Raw genomic sequence first — 17,911 nt, forward strand, 5'->3', positions numbered from 1 at the left:
GGCACTAGAAGACATCCCCTCAGCACAAGAAGGAACAGTGAAAGGTAGAACACCTATTTTATGTAATTCTTTCCCAAACCATACAGTTGATTGTGTACAGAATGGGAATACCTTGGGAATTAGCTTCTGGTAACAGGGCACTCACTGATGTTTTGGAATCTATCATCACAATTATTTTTTAAGCAATTTTCTTTCCCCCTCAGAACTTGTGCACGTACCTACTCATGAGCTGGGAATTGCTATAGCCTTTCAAGCAGAGTGCCATGCAGTATCCAGACAAATCTGACTGATCTAAGGTGCTGCCTGCTCCAGTCACCCATGTTTGTAACAGAACTGCTTAGCCTGCTGCAGCTACATTTCTTGATCAAGTTTATCACTTCCTCCACCTCATTTTAAATCCCTTCTATTTCCTTCCAGTTACTGCAGCAGGCACTAGAACAAGCTCAAACATTCCTCCTGGATATTCCACAGGTAGTGGAATAACACTACTTGTTGGTTATTCATCACCTTTATCAAACTATTTCAAAAGCAAATATTGGCTCCTCAGTGCTTACAGATCACTGATATGAATGCCACCTGGGCTCGTGATCCAAGGAATTTACTGCACCATAATACTGAGATGCCAGCATGGAATGAACAACCAGCAAAATTTCCAGACCACACCACACACCACAACCGTGAAAAGTTTCAGCTTGGCATCAAGCATAATATTTTGCAATGAAGGATTAGCTATAATACAGCTCTCAAATATTCTGCCTTTAGCAGAATGCCATTGATGTCCCTGGTTGCACATGTCTGCTTTCCTGAGGCGCGCAAATGTGGAGCAACCTGCTGTACTGTGAAGTCTACCTGCAACACGAAAAAAGAGAAATACAGCTAACGCTGAAGCTCTGATGAAAAAAGGCAGAGCAGACCTAGCCACGCACTACCACACGCTGCTTTGTTATAAACTAATCTTCATTCCTCTTACCCCTCTATGGGGTTGTCCCTCTGAACAGCTTGGAAACGGACCTCTCTGCGTTCTGCTGCAGAAGACACCAGAATCTAGAGCCAGAGCTTAGAAGAGCAGGTGGAGAGAGTGAGGTCCATGAGTAGGAATAACCTACCCTCAGGTAGATCTCCTTTTTCATGTTGTGTGGCCTCATTATGTTATCAAGATTAGAAAAATTTGATATTATTGCCTGCCGTGCTATAAATGGAAAGCAGAAGTTGACAAACCTGCATGAGAACCAAGAATGAGGTTATAAACATACCAGATTAAATTTTCCATTTGTTGCAACATTTTGCTTTGCCCCTTCCTTTGTTGAATTAATGTAAAATCTAAACAGAGTTGGGCCTTTCAGAATGCCAGGTTGCCGGACTTTGTGAATAACGCTGTTGAAGCATTACCTCTGAGTCAATATAATTTTGGGGTTAGAGACAGAGAAGTAACTGGGCAGAAGCCGTAAAGGGAATACAAGACAGACAAATGCATCACTCCAAGTTCAGTGATTAGTAAACTTGGTTAGAGCAGACAAAGAAAAGGGCAAGTCCTATGGAAAGAGACTCAAGTAGACCTACTTGATCTTCATGGAAAGATTAAGCTTTAATTAAATCATAGTCATAAGAGCTTTTGTTATTTTAAACCTTTCTTTCGATAGCATTTCCCCGTGGATAAATACATACGTAATGCAAAATGTTTTCAGCTACAATGGTTGGGAATTCAGGAAGCAACCAAGAGGAAGTTTTGCCACTGCCCTGTCCGGCTACAGAGCCAAAAACTGGAATGTCAGAGGTGCTATAACCCCAGAGCACAACAGTGAGAGAAACACAGCCTTCTGCCTTGGGAAGAATGAAAAATTTGATTACTTGTCTTTTTTGTTTCATCAGTCTGAATGGCCCTCAGCTTACCCTCTTTTTTCTTCATTCCTTTGGTTACGACACAAATCTATAGATAGCTGTCTTTCTATTGACTACACTGGATTTGAGATGCTGCGATTTCTTTCTGTAGCTGAACCAATAAATTCTTAATAGCAGCTGTGCTTTGCTGCATTAAAATCATGGTGCCACCATGGAAAGCACTCTGTCCAAGGGTGCAGGAAAAAAGAAGTGAATTTTTGAAAGATGAAAATTTCCACACCGAGCGAGCCAGAGGCAAGGAGAATTACACCTCAGGGACAGCGAGGGTTTTGCTGCATGTTGTAACTGGAGCACACAAAATGAAACCAGACATTACCAAACTTTTTTACAACAGCAACTCCTTTCCCAGGGCTTCCCCTTTTTTTCTCACAGCATCCCAGCAGTCCCCTGTCTGAGACCAAAGATGAATAAGCTCTATACTGCTCCGCACTTTCTCTGTTCTTTCATACAACAGTGGCTGAGTCCCCATCCCTGGAGGTATTTGAAAGATGGGTAGACGTGGTGCTCAGGGACATGGTATAGTGATGGACTTGGCAGTGATAGGTTAACGGTTGGACTTGATGATCTTAAGGGCCTTTTCCAACCTAAACGATTCTAGGATTCTATACATGATTTTAACTTAGTTTACTGATAATTCAGTCCCTTTGGGGTCCCATACAGTGCTGCCAAATGGGCGTTTGGCACATTTTCACATCACAGGACTAAAAATTTCATCATAATTTCTGTGGTAGGGCTGCGGATGGTAGAGCCAGCTCTTAGCGGGAGGAAGACAGACCGCGCACGGACCTGCAAGACAGAGGGCTGAAGTCCCCAGGGATGCCTGCGCTCTCCTTTGCGGCAGGCCTCCAGGCACAAAGCGCATGTGCTGGGTGGGGGAACACGGGACGTACTCCTGAATTTCCGTGCCATTCAGGAATTTCAATCCTTTGTTGTTTGGACACTGGTTAAGACAGGTGTTTTTTCTTTAAATCTTTCAATAACACCTCCTTTCTCCCACAGCCTATACGCTCCAGCTGCACCGCTGTATTCGGTAGGCCTGTGTTCCTTTTGCATTACCTCTGCAGTGATGCAGTGCATACCTGCGACAGCACGTTTCTACTCGGGATGCATTTGTTTTAGCGCTGTATTCTGCATATACAGCACAACAATATGATTCACTTCTAAGACTCTCTGTGGTTTTTTCAGTGCTCTTTTAGAGTCCAAGTGATACCATATGAATTAAAAATACTGGGAAAGTAGTAAAAGAAATAGTGACCGTCACCATACCAGGACAAATAATCCAGTTAAAGAAGGAGCAGGTGTTCACTTAAATCACATACAAGTCTTAAGAGTTAGATGGGGCATTTTAGATTTCTAAAGATAAGAGAGGTGGTTGTGATTTATCATTTTGCCCCAACAATTTGATTTAACCATGTCTTATATTTTAAAGGATCAACATGTTAAAGACTCCAGGCATTGGGGTCTGCTACTAACTAAAATCAAATAGTATCTAAGAGAATGGAGAAGGATTATACAGACAATAATGTAACATTTACACCAAAAATCAGGTGGATGCTTCTGAGGAGATTTGTTAAGGAGGTTCCCTCCCAAAACTTTGTTGACATCTGAACTGACAGGTAATAAAATAATCTCCCACATGAGTATAGAGGTTAAGAAAATGAAAATATGTAAAGTCATTTCAGGAACAGAGGAAAGCCCCTGCAATTTAATTTTTCTACCAGTTTAGGAAGCTGAGGATAATTCATAGAAAAGAGTAGTAGTGCCATGCAAATCACACATTTCTGAACTGGAGGGTAACATAACATTACAGCTCCAAGGCTCAGATTACAGAAAAATAAGAGAGTGGGACTGCTGTGAAGACAGGAGGTTGAAAAATTCAACACAAAGATTGCTGAAGAAACGTTATTTTCTTGCAACACCCCAGACTACAAGTGCTACACATGAATCTGAGTGAAGCAAGCTGACAAAAGCCAAGTTATATCAAACTCTAAATAAGGAGTCCAGTGAAACAGTGGTACTTTGAGCTAAAAGCTCAGTATCATCAGCCACAATTTTAAAGCCTTTTTTTTTTTTTAAACAACTTTAGAAAGTGTTCTCTCTTCTTCTGTGCCCCCAAAGGTTATGGCATTGCGCGCAATACACACACCAGAAGGCAGGGATGTGTTTCTTGGCTTCTGCCACAGGCAGTGGTTCGGGGCACTGCTCCCTGGGGGTGGGCAAACCAGCAGCGAGGAGGGAAGTCCCCTCCATCCTACCGTCCCCTGCCTCCCTTTCCTCTCCCCAAATCCACCACTAACAATTCCTCCGCTCCACAGGTACCAAACAGATTTTCCTTTCAGAGATGGCCTGATTATTTGTAAACTGCAAGTCACAGCGCTCTATAGCTATATTTAGCTTTGAAGGTTTTAGTTTCTATTTCAGATTTATGAAAGGCTCATACATCTGAAAGCTGTTTTAACTTTTCCTGTTGTATCACCCAGTTTAACAAAAGATACTACTTTTACCAACAGTCTTCATCTTGCCGATGGAGTGGTGTGTTACTTTCCATGGGCTTTGTAGCCTAAAAGGATGAAGAACAGAGATGATGCTGGAAAAAAAGCTGCTCTCTATCCTGCCACATTCTCCTTTGTCTTCCTTACAGACGAGTTTAAAGAAGCTAGAAAAGTACAAATATCAGGTAAAAGGAGCCTCTGCCTTTCAGTGAGCTTAGCTGTATAGTGACTAACACAACAGATAAAAGAGATGTTCCTAGCCTTGTGCTGGACACGGACGAGTTCAGGCAGACTAATAATGTACTGTCCTGCAGGTGTCAGAGTTGTGTTTTGAGAGCAGAATTTGCCTTTTCCTATCCAGTATCACCTCATGTGTCACAGCTGTGCCCAGCGCTCCCATCCCAGCAGCAAGATGAAATAAAGCAGCGCAGCAGACACCTTGCCTATAAGCTTTTTTGGCAGAAAAAGTACATTTGCACTCGGCGACATTCTTCAGGACAGAATCTCGGCCCTCCTAAATGGGAAAGTAAAGCTCTAGGTTGTCTTGCCATATTTGTGAAAAATATGGAAACAAGCCAGTTTCTTCCAGTGATCTTCAGTTTCACTTTCTATAGGAGCAACATTTATACAAAAAACAAGTGTGTTTCTAACAAAGTCTGAAACAAACTACAGCAACCTTTTGAGCGAGTAACTGGGCTAGCCATGAAACAAAATTGCGAAAAATTCTCCAGAATTTCACCCGCGTTCCGACTTCATTGTACTAATATTTCGAGCAATACAATTCCAGGTGCTGACACACTGTAGCTACAAGTATCTACAAAAGGTAAGATAAAATGAATTTACCATGACAGAAGCACTGCATTGAAGAGTTGAGGAAAAACTGACCTTAGGAAACTGGACAGTTCCTGTTCTTTCACTCTGGATTCAGTACCAATAAGCGAGGAGAGCTGCTATCACTGCCCAGGGCTTATAGAAAGTGACACTTGAAAGGAGGAAATGAGCCAGACCAGTCACTGCAAAAAAGCTAAAGGCTCAGGGGGAATTCCAAAGAGGAAAACTAAGAGGAACCTCCCTTCTAGCAACCCCTGTATAATAAGCGCTCTTACCTTTACCGGTCGCTTGTCACCACTAAGAAGAACTTGCACTCATCACTAGTTAGGAACAGATTGATTTACTTGGTTGGAAATCGAAATTGGATGAGAGCCAGCGGTACCAATTTCAGGTGCTCCCCAGAATTCTTCCTCTCCTTTTTTATTCCAGTTCAAATCTGCCCCAAAGTCATGCTGTTAAGCAGTCCACAGTAAGAATAAAGAAAGCAGCATGCAGATACTCCTACCTTGCAGCTCCATTTGGTGCAACAGAAGTGAAAGTACTTCTTTCACATGTTCAGACTCTACCAATACAAAATTCATTTGGTATCTTCTGCAAGTGTCTCTTGCCATTGGCCAAAAATGACAAGTAGGATGTTCTACAAAACAGGAGCTCATCAGTCTTGTCTGGCTTACACATGGTATTCAGGGTTTGCTTGTAGCAGCATCTGACTGAACGTTTATTCATCTAATCATCGCTTACTCTGCCAGCACCTACCTGGCATAAGACAAACAACCTTTTGAAAACCAACTTCATTCATGAGCGTTCCTGTCGTGATGCCTATAGCTGCTTCTGTGTGGCTCTGCAAGCTTATTTGCCTATTTTTCTATTTTTTACCATGAATAGACCTACACAAATGAGAAATTAGTTACGAAAGATAATATATTCTCAAGTGAGCAAATACTTGTTGTAGTATTATTCCATTGGGTATAGCTCATAACGAGCCTGAAGGGGAAAGGAAGGAAGTGGGATTTGATGATGTCAACAACATCCAGGGCTTGCTGCTTCAGGAAAGCAAGGTTTTAATCAGCTGCTCGGTAACAAATGGCTTCTGCACAAGGCAGCAGGTCCTATAAGCAAAGCAGCTGCTGACCTGTGTAAGCCTTTTCCCTTTGCAGAGGAGATCCACTTCCACCAGGTTCCATGGAACATGCTCACTGAGAAGAGATAAAGCTGTTTCCTTCCTGGGAGCAGCTATGTTCCCAGTATTTACAGAGATACGGGGCCCAGCCTGCAATGAACAGCACTAGCCTCTTCGGGCTCTCAAACCAGCCAGGCAGCTGTGTTCTTGGCATTCCTCTACGCACGTTAGAAGAAAAGCAACATCTCAGTGTAACAGCATTCAGAGCAGAAAATAATGAAAGGCTGCACAAATACAGATTGTGTGGTTTAGTGCTCTGTTTTGATAGGAGACAATAATACAATCACTGCATGAGAAATCCCTACAAAATTTAAGAGGGTTATTGGTTAGTCCTGTTCTCATGTGCAGCACAGCCCCACAAGTTATAAACTCCTTTACCAGCCCTGCAGGCAGATTTCTTCACCAGCTTCTGAGGCCATAATCCCATGAGGTGATCTATATAATTCAAGAACAAAAGTTTGGGGAACAAAAGAGTTCGGCTGTTTATTGTGATTCTAGTTGATAACTGCAGCAAAGACTGGTTGTCCATTTTTTGTATAACACCCACAGCTGCTTAGAAACAGCAGAAAGGAATTGCTGGAGCAAATCAGAGTACTGGTTCATCTACTGAACTGGTCTATAAAGATGGTCTTAGAGACAGAGGGAAAAGCAGACTGGAAAACGAGGCTGTGAGACAGCTGAGAACTGCCCAAGCTTCTCAGGTGACCATCACCTTCTTTGCTTCAATGTTTGCTGATACGCTGCCCTACTGCAAAAGAAGGGAACCGAACATGTTGATTAGTATTGGAAGCACTGCAAAACAGATGTCAATAGTGCACTTTGCAAGAGGGGGAAAGCTGGGACATTTTTGTCTAGAAATTGTAAAGATCTGTTTTGTGGTAGCAGAAATAGTTGCAAAACTACTAAGTAGGTAGTGAGAAACCTGCTGATATCTGTCTGTTCCTGACCCAAATTTTCTTTGCAAGGTTTCTTCAGAGTGAAATGATGATTGAACATAAGGCTGAAAAATTAACAAATTTCAAAAAGAAAGTCAGAAAAGAATTTGCTTCAAAGGAAGCTGAAGTCGCTACTACAATTTGAGTCATTTCCTGGTGAATTAATGTCTTTGAAACCACTTTTTTTAAGCCCATCTCTACTACAAAATCTAGGCAACAGTGACAACGGTTGAACATGTGATGGGTGAAGACTAATGCTTCTTCTGATGTGCTTCAGTTTCCCTCTGTCATGTCTCAAATAAACGCAGGCTTTGTGACAGAGATACAGAGCCAGGCATGACAGGATCAAGATCTCTGAATGGAGATTTTAGGTGCTACCATTACAAAAATGAGAAGGAGCAGATATCTTTTCAAGCACTTCAGGGATTTAATTAGAACTAGAAACCAGACTATATATACTCCCAGCATAAGTGACACTAGGCCACTTGCTACGATATTCTACATTTAAAATATGAATTCTTGGCATTACTTTGAATGTGTGTAATAATAGAGCTAAAATCTTCCAGGTCAGCATTTCATCCTCTACATGAACTATCTTCATTTTTTTCCCCAGCGTTTCTTCTTGTACTTTCATCCATGCCTTGAGAAGTGATGTCCAATACTGTACTTTAGGAGAGGAAAAAATGTATACTCCTCACTACGTGGCACCCCAGGGTCCTTCCATCAGTTTTACAGGACTACCCCAATATTCTACTAAGTATTCTTTTACTCTCCTTTTACCGTTGCTTGGTTTTGCAAAAGTAATTCTGAATGCTATAGATTAAGCTGGGGTTCTGTTGTTTTACATAGGATAGACAATGTTAAGATTGTCCCAGAGCTACCCCTGTTCTCCAATGTATACGTTAACCCTCTGGTGGGTCAGACTAAAAAGTGAGTTTACTGCCTTAGAATTATAAGGTGCCTGCATTTTCATCTCCCCTGCTGCCCACTAAAAACCTCAAAACTCTTGAATCCAGCCTCGTAAGTTATTAAGTACTTCCCATCCTTAAATCTGCAGCAGTCTCTTGTAGACTCTTATTTTGTTGCTTATAGACAGCAGTCTCTTGTTTTGTTGCTTATAGACACCTGGAATTTAAAGTGGAGAGCATTCCTCCCATGTATGATTGAAAAAGATAAGAGATTTCCCTGCGTGAGTTGCCAGCATGTACCATGAACAAATGCTACTCAGACTATCAATGGCTGGTATGTCAGCTGAGAAAAACTGACCTTATTGTGGTCTCTTTAACCTACTTTGCATCTCTGGTTCTGCAAAAGGTGGCAAAGAACAAGTTTTATTATAGCTGGGCTATAAAAATGGGTATCCGGTAGGTGCCCTGAATGGGTGGATCTCTTTTTAGCTGCTCTTGCATTACATTCTGCTCTCTTCTCTTCCCTACCCGCTCTCCACTGATGTACTTTGCACTATGCCACAATGCAATCTCAAAATGCAATAAACAAAAGTAAATCTTTAACAAAGCAAAAAAGACAAAGAAGTTGATTACCAGAAACGTATTTGCTTCCTGTTGGCTCATTATCTATCATGTTTCGAGGCTTACTGCCATAGAGGTTTAAACAACAGAGGGGAACCAAAGCGTTCAAGTACAGGTCCCATTTTTCCACAAATGTCAGAGAGATCTTCCTTGCAAGGTCACCTCTGTCTTTTTCGTGGAGCAAGGCTTGATGGTACTCCTTGGATATCACACCTTCTTTCAGCATGAGGTTAAGCAACGCATGGTCATCAAAAGCTGCAGCAGCTGAAAGAATCTTCCTTACTCTAGGCAGGATCTCCTTAAAGAGATTCATACCTGCATCTGAAGATGTTTGAAGGAGGTCTGACCAAAATCTGAGCTGTTTCAATAAAATAAAAAAAAAAAATCCACTCAGTCAGCATCAAAAAGATGAAGTGAAAAAAGAGTTAAAGAGACTTTGGCCTGCAATAGCAGAGGTATTTCCTCATTTGATTAAGCCTTTAAATAACGTTTCCAACAACAAATAACTTCTTGATGAAATGTCAACAGCAGCACAATACTTCCAAGCACTCATAAAATGCAATTTTCCAACCAGCAACATGGTCACCTGAAAAAATAATTTTAAAAAATATTTATCCCATTAAAGAAGGATTGCTATAGGTGGATCTTCGTCTCCTGGCCAAGGTGGAGCGTGGGCCCATTAGTGGGCCCAGCAAGGTCGTTGCTGAATCACGACAGTACCAAAAGCTTCAGCACAAAACACATTCTCTGCAAGAGGGATAGGTTTAAAACTTGGAGACTCCAATGTAAGATTAGAGATTAGGTTGTGAATAAATTCTGCTTTCGTGAAAGTCAAATGTGTTAGAACCAGGGTAAAAACTCTGGGGTAAAAAAAATATCCCAAATGTGGCTCTGGTTTCTGCCATATCTAAAGTTATTAGGAAGAAAAATAACTAGGAACCAAGTGGGCATGACTTCCTTGTTCAAAGTTAACATACTTACATTCCAAGGGGCAGACACTTAATTTCCTTAAACAGAAGAGTCTGCAAGCCCCCAGTTTAAATATGTAGGAAATCTTCCATACCCCTAAACACAATGTTAAAATACAGCTCCAAACCTACTACAACCTGAGCCCTCAATTCAGCTCAAAACTATTAAGTCGTCTTTTTTCATATCGCCTTCTTGAGTCATTTCTTGCTCTTGTGTTGTAGAGCTCAAGATGAGGAAAAAAAAAAAAAAAAAAAAGAGAATTTACCATCTTTGGAAGAAGGGGAGGGCAACTCAGGAAGACTACAAGGATGTTGTTAGGTTATGCAGGGAGAAAATCAGAAAGGCAAAAGCCCAGCTAGAACTTACACTGGCCGCTGCAGTTAAAGATAACAAAAAAATGTTTTTACCAATATATCAGCAACAAAAGGAGGGCCAAGGGGAATCTCCATCTTTTGTTGGATGTGGAGGGAAACTACCGCAAAGGATGAGGAGAAGGCTGAGGTACTTAATGCCTTCTTTGCCTCAGTCTTTAATAGTCAGACTGGTCATCCTCAGGGTGTTCAGCCCCCTGAGCTGGGAGACGGAGATGGGAAGCAGAATAAAGCCCCAATAATCCAAGAGGTAACAGTCACCAACCTGCTCCTCCACCTGGATGCGCACAAGTCCATGGGGCCAGATGGGATCCACCCGAGGATACTGAGGGAGCTGGTGGAGGAGCTGGCCAAGCCACTCTCCATCATTTATCAGCAGTCCTGGTCAACCGGGGAGGTCCCACCTGACTGGAAGCTAGCAAATGTGACACCCGTCAACAAGAAGGGTCGGAAGGAGGATCCAGGGAACTACAGGCCTGTCAGCCTGACCTCGGTGCCGGGGAAGGTCATGGAGCAGATCACCCTGAGTGCCATCACGCGGCACGTGCGGGACAATGAGGGGATCAGGCTCAGCCAGCATGGGTTCATGAAGGGCAGGTCCTGCTTGACCAACCTGATCTCCTTCTGTGACAAGGTGACCCGATTAGTGGATGAGGGAAGGGCTGTGGATGTCGTCTACCTGGACTTTAGTAAGGCCTTTGACACTGTCTCCCACAGCATTCTCCTGGAGAAGCTGGCTGCTCACGGCTTGGATAAGCACACTCTGCGCTGAGTTAAAAACTGGCTGGACGGCCGAGCCCAGAGAGTGGTGGGGAATGGAATCAAATCCAGTTGGCGGGTGGTGACGAGTGGTGTTCCCCAGGGCTCAGGGTTGGGGCCGGTCCTGTTCTATATCTTTATCAATGATCTGGATGAGGGGGTTGAGTGCACCCTCAGTAAGTTTGCAGATGACACCAAGTTGGCTGGGAGTGTTGATCTGCTGGAGGGTAGGAAGACTCTGCAGAGGGACCTGGACAGGCTGGATCGATGGGCCCAGGCCAACTGCATGAGACTCAACAAGGCTGAGTGCCGGGTCCTGCACTTGGGTCACACCAACCCCATGCAACGCTGCAGGCTGGGGGAGGAGTGGCTGGAGAGCTGCCTGGCTGAAAAGGACCCGGGGGTGTTGGTTGACAGCCGCCTGAACATGAGCCAGCAGTGTGCTCAGGTGGCCAAGAGGGCCAATGGCATCCTGGCTTGTATCAGGAATAGTGTGGCCAGCAGGAGCAGGGAGGGGATGGTGCCCCTGTACTGGGCACTGGTGAGGCCGCACCTCGAGTGCTGTGTTGCAGTGTTGGGCCCCTCACTCCAAGAAGGACATTGAAGGGCTGGAATGTGGCCAGAGCAGGGCAACGAAGCTGGTGAAGGGTCTGGAGCACAAGGCTGGAGAGGAGCTGGGGGTGCTCAGCTTGGAGAAGAGGAGGCTGAGGGGAGACCTTATTGCTCTGTACAACTGCCTGAAAGGAGGTTGTAGTAGGGTGGGGGTTGGTCTCTTCTCCCAGGTAGCAAGCAACAGGACGAGAGGAAATGGCCTCAAGTTGCGCCAGGGGAGATTTAGATTAGATATTAGGAAAATATTCTTCCTGGAGAGAGTGATCAGGCATTGGAACAGACTGCCCAGGGAAGTGGTGCAATCACAGTCCCTGGAAGCGTTCAGAAAACGTGTGGATGTGGTGCTTAGGGAGATGGTTTAGAGGTGGACCTGGCAGTTAGGTTAAAGTTTGGACTCGATGATCTCAGAGGTCCTTTCCAACCTTAATGATTCTATGTCTAATTAGGGCACTTCAAAGACTTCTAAATGCAATCAATAGTGTCTTACCTTTGTCATAAGAACTTTTTCTAACAGGCAGTAAAATAAAGAATGGGTGCCTTCAGACTGGATAACTTTAAAAAGAAAAAAACCCAAGTGTTCAGTAAGAGCAGCGTAAAAGGAACACGGCAAATTATCTTGATCAGATCAGTAAAATGTATATCTACAAGTAGAGTATTTTTTTTTCTTGTTAAGAGTGCAAAGATTATTAACCAGTCTTGTATATTGTGACTGCCTGCACAACATAGAATAAATCTACAAAGCCAACATCAAAAGGGAGAAGATCATTAGTTACTAGAATATTAACGTGTTTAACATAAGCACCTCTGAGCCAAATATGAACATCAGTCATGTTGTAAGGAAAAATAAGGTACATAATTTATAAGCTGGGTTAACTAGATTCTATTAACATGGTTCTTATTCATAGTAGCCACATCTGCTAACAACAATTTGTTAAAGATGCAAAGTAAACTACCAGTTTTGCTGAGATAGAAAAAATACTGCAAATGAAATGCATTTTCTCATCTATACAACTTTTTAAAGGCAATATGTTTTACATTTCCAGATCTTTGATCATGAAAATGTGTTTTAGGAGGCTCAAATATATAAAAATGAACATCTAAAATTAAACAGATTCTATCCAGTGCTTCCTAATGCTGATTTATTTTCCTTATGTCTATTTAAAACTTTCTACTTAATGATCTGTACAATGTTTTCTAGTGGCTTGCGTTTAGGCATGGGTACTGTTCGGGGAACAGTACTTCAGTGTTTCAGAAGAGAAGCAACAGCGTTATAAAGATGGCAGTGGCTAAAAAACCAGTTACCAACTACTAACAGTGCAGTTTACACCACAGGTTTTTTTCTACTTTGTTTTTAGATACCCGATTGTTATAGCAGAACCTACAGCCTTGAAATAAATACTGGGGCAAAATTTCTAGGGCTGTCTGGGGGCTTACAGGTGGGATCTTTAAAATCCAGCCTGCTACATGGCTGCCTAAACAAGCCCGTAGGCTGAGTATGGGATAAGTATTCAAATATAATCTAAATATTTTTCTCTTTATTTGCTACTAGGTTTTACTACCTTGAATATTACCATGATTTCTTTTCACTGTCAGACACATTTGAAAGTGGAACAATAATTCCACCTAATAAGAAACAATGCAATAAGAGAAACTTGCTAAATCTTTATAAAACTTTTAAGTACACTTACTGCAAATTCTGGTTAAGATCCAAAATACCTTTGTAGAAGAACAAGAATTTGCTGCTTTTTCTGAACATTAATGTTTATGTTCAATATCAGGAAGTGCAAGCAAAACACTGGAAAATATCTCATTATTTAATAGTATGATTTTGACTTGCAGTGCAGGTAGCTAGCCAGTTTTACTGTAACTGTATAAATCGCAACTAAGAAAAGCACATTAATTTATTTTCCTTATGGAAAAGTAAATCCCTTGGATCTTTCAGGCATATTCTTATCTCATTCAGAATTTGTCTTTTAAATGTATTTTCCCTTAAATTGCTGCCTACATTGATTCAAAACAGAAGAGACAACATTAATTTTGTTGAGTAGGAATAAGCTCTGACTCGTTCAGAGTAGCATTGCTCCTGGGGTATTATGTGAAAAGGACTGTTTCCCTTGGTTTTATCAAAACAAAACTACACTGAATAAGATGCCTCCACTGGTACTTTACCGTCTGGTGGAGCAGAACACATGCTGAAGGCAGCAAGGGGTTTGCCTTGCAGAAAGTTGGGAACTGCTTGCTGTCACGGCAAATGTGAATGGGTTTACCACAGCTCGGGGAAGAGACGCAGTCTCTATCTCAACTTCTGCAATCAGTGTGCTCTTGAATGGGTTCAACAGATTTAAAAACAAAACAAAAGAAAACAAAGTATTGTATCCATTGTTTGGCCAGGAAGGTTTTCAGAAACCTTTCTCAGCATCATCAGTCACATTCAAGGCCTCCCTAGGCAGCAGTTCTCCTGACTAAGAAGTCTCCTTCTTGATGGGAGAGGTGTAGAGTTCAAGCCACGTGAGAAGCTATGTATTAAAAGAAAAAACTCAATTTAAACTGTAATCCTCAGCCAGTCTCTGCAACGCACTGACCTGCTGCACCTTAGCTCTGCAAAAGCCAGATACAGAAAGCCTTGCTCAGTGCTCCAGGGCATAAGTGTGAGGGAATATAATAATGTGGGAATGGTAGACTTCTTTTTGTCAGCAAAGAACTCCCCTCCATAGGATAGTTCCCTCCAGAAGCAGACAAGAAAGTGAACAAATACCTTGTGATATGTCATCATGATTGCCACTTAAGCATGAGAAAAGCAGATTTTCTGCAAGTGTTTCACACCTGAAGCAATTTCCACCTGCAAATGTGCCCAAGCAAAGTTCACCATGAATAGGAGATTATAGGCTTTTCAACCCAAATACAATATTGTTTCTTCTATTATGTCTAGATTTGAGATAGATCAAAAGTGGGATTGCCTTTGCATAGGTGTTAAGATATAAAGGCTTCATGTTGATTCCTGTTTTACTCTTCCCACGTGTTTTAAGGATTCCTAAGGAGTTTTCCAAAAAGATCTGCAAGATCATAATCTGGGACAAAACGTGGTTTCTATACAGCTGTCCCCGGCTTTTGCTGGGCTATAGGCAAACAACCAAGCAACAACGTGCTAGAAGTACTCTGTCTTTGACCTCCACACTGATTATCTTGTAGCTAAGGCCAAAATAAGGGAAAGGGGACTAGAGTGGCTTAAGCTTTGAAAACTTGACTCAAGTTCTAGTGCTGCTACAGTCCTAATTTGCAATTTTGAGAAAATAATTAAATGTGATTTCTATTTCTGCTTTTGTTTTTGCATTTGTATAAATAAAAAAAAATTCTTATTATCTTGACACTAGATAAAATCTACTAAGGCTCATGACATACCCAGATGCCAGGTACTCAAGGATGTAACCTGGCCCATATGGGTACACTTTCAGCTGCTTCACTGTCGCTAGGAAAAACAGTAAAATGAATTGCTAAGATTTTACTAAGATTATTTGGATTTCAAAATTAGCTGTGGACTTTGGGCAGCATCACATTTACTTAGAAGTGATACTTCCCCTCAATGCAGAGAAATCAAAAGCACAAGTTCTCCTTTCTAACTCGCTTTCCTCTTTAAAATGTATCATAGCACAAACAACGTGTGTGAAAAAGAGAACTAAGTCAGGCTGTGCATTTTTACTATTTGTTGCTTCTTATGTTGCTATTGTTTAGCACTTTCTATAGCTAAGGCATGTCTTTTCCTTTGGACTTTGAGAGGAAGACTACCATGACGATCCTTAAAAAGAGATGCAGCTGCTGTGAAACATCACTTGTATCTACCTAAGCTGTGCGTCAGTTAAATAGAATCCTTAGAACAGGACGGGAGGTCGTGCAGTTGAACATACATTCATCTGTGAAGCAAAGTAGTGAAATGCTGAGGCCTATATATTATACAAGCTTGAGTCATAACGATGGGAAAGTAGGGAAATTTGTTAAATAGACTTTCTAGTCTATGAAAAAATGCTCAACCAGCAGTATGTCAAAGCTATTCAGCCTGGATTGAAGGAATCCCAAACAAAAATTCTGGTATTGAATCCAATTTATGGCCAGAGAGGCCAGAGACACTAGCTGAGTGGAAAAACAGAGCTCAAAGACAGTCAACAGCTCAGACAACATGAAAGGCATTTTCAAGGAAGTACAGTTCATTCATAATACAGCATCTGCTGAAATCAACAGGGACTTTGCAGCAATGTCCACGAGCACTAGAGAATGCTGCCCTCAGTGAATATCTGATTACCAGCCTATCCCTTAACTTCTTTGTTACATTTTGCAAAGCTGACTGCAGGAATTTGCTTTGGGTAAATCTTAGAACGGAGACTTTGCTTACCAATGTTCTGTCTTTTGTTGTGCATACACCCTCACGCAGGATTTCCAAAGTAATTCTGCCAAGCATTACAGCTCTTAATGTAAAATGTTTTGTGCCTTTTATGAAAATGACTTCCTGCAGGAAAGTAAAGGTGTGATATTATGGAAGATGTTTTGAACATAAAAGGTCTGCCTTTTAGATTGCAGAGTTGGCTTTTTTCCCCCAGAGCTTGTTTTTAAAACTGTCCGATCAAATCTTTTCCCTCCTTCCTCATCTCAGAAACTAGCTGTGCTTCCATTGACGCATAAAAGTTCCTTCAGCATCCTTCCACGCCTACACTTCTAGTATCACCTACCATATTGCTTCCCAAACACTATGATGAGCCTCAGCAGTGCAACACAACCCCAGCTCCCCCAGCCGCTCCTCCCCAGCCTTGTGCTCCAGACCCTTCACCAACTTCCTTGCCCTTCTCTGGCCACGCTCCAGCACCTCCATGGCCTTCTGGGAGTGAGGGGCCCAACACTGCAACACAGTACCCGAGGTGCGGCCTCACCAGTGCCCAGTACAGGGGCACCATCACCTCCCTGGTCCTGCTGGCCACACTATTCCTGATACAAGCCAGGATGCCATTGGCCCTCTTGGCCACCTGGGCACACTGCTGGCTCATGTTCAGGCGGCTGTCAACCAACACCCCCAGGTCCTTTTCTGCCAGGCAGCGCTCAGGCCACTCCTCCCCCAGCCTGCAGCATTGCATGGGGTTGGTGTGACCCAAGTGCAGGACCCGGCACTGAGCCTTGTTGAACCTCATACAGTTGGCCCCGGTCCATCGATCCAGCCTGTCCAGGTCCCTCTGCAGAGTCTTCCTACCCTCCAGCAGATCAACACTTCCACCCAACTTGGTGTCATCTGCAAACTTACTGAGGGTGCACTCGATCCCGTAATCCAGATCATCAATTAAGATATTGAACAGGACCCGCCCCAACACTGAGCCCTGGGGAACACCACTCGTGACTGGCCACCAACTGGATTTAGTTTGGAGAAAAGCAGGCTGAGGGGAGACCTTATTGCTCTCTACAACTGCCTGAAAGGAGGTTGTAGCGAGGTGGGGGTCGGTCTCTTCTCCCCAGGAACAAGTGATAGGACAAGGGGAAACTGTCTCAAGCTGCGCCAGAGGAGGTTTAGGTTGGATATTATGAAAAACTTCTTCACCGAAAGGGTGGTCAAGCATTGGAACAGGCTGCCCAGGGAAGTGGTTTAGTGTCCATCCTTGGACGTATTTAAAGGACGGATAGATGTGGTGCTCGAGGACATGGTTTAGTGATGGACTTGGCAGTGATACGTTAACGGTTGGACTCGATGATCTTAAGGGTCTTTTCCAACCTTAACGATTCTGTGATTCTATGAACCCTGCAGGTGAGACATGGCATAGAGCCCAAGGTAATGCACTACAATGCTGCTGGTTATACTGGCAGCTTCCCCAGAACATAATTTTCTCAAGTGATGTTAGGAACTCAAAAGGTTGGGAATTTCCAATCTAGTCGGTGCAAAGAAAGATTAGGGCCTCAAATATTTGCGGTCATTCAGAACCTCACAGAACTTTAGACAAGCATTCTCAGAAGGCCAAGACAGCAAGGCAGGCTGAACAAAAGACCTGGTTAGATGGCTGCTTTGCAAAATCCTGATAGACTAACTTCAAGAGCCATTCCTGCAGAAATGACCTTGGTTTCTACTCTTATTAGGCAGGGATATCCAAGTTTATAGAATCATAGAATTGTTAAGGTTGGAAAAGACCCTTAAGATCATCGAGGCCAACCGTTAACCCAGCACTGCCAAGTCCCCCACTAAACCATGTCCCTAAGCACTACAGTCCTGCCAGTCTGCCATAAACATTCAATGGAATTCTTCTCTTTCTCTATTAGAGAATTATAGAGTTTGATTAAAGAATATTAGAGTTTAAAAACTCATAGCCCT

The 17,911-nt window shown here is 42.7% G+C and overlaps 1 protein-coding gene across 1 annotated transcript in view; it reads right to left on the reverse strand.

Moving 5' to 3' along the window:
• CIITA (class II major histocompatibility complex transactivator) overlaps positions 1-9,179 on the reverse strand; it is a gene marked incomplete at its 5' end in the record, with an annotated part of 33,094 nt that extends 23,915 nt beyond the window's left edge. The window contains one exon of the mRNA XM_082312469.1: positions 8,879-9,179. Coding sequence (XP_082168595.1) covers positions 8,879-9,179 — 301 coding nt within the window. The remainder of the gene's footprint in view (positions 1-8,878) is intronic.
• Positions 9,180-17,911: the final 8,732 nt, after the last annotated feature.

The sequence above is a fragment of the Platalea leucorodia genome (assembly GCF_965183815.1).
Source record: "Platalea leucorodia genome assembly, chromosome: 5".
In the NCBI taxonomy this organism is placed as follows: Eukaryota; Metazoa; Chordata; class Aves; order Pelecaniformes; family Threskiornithidae; genus Platalea; species Platalea leucorodia.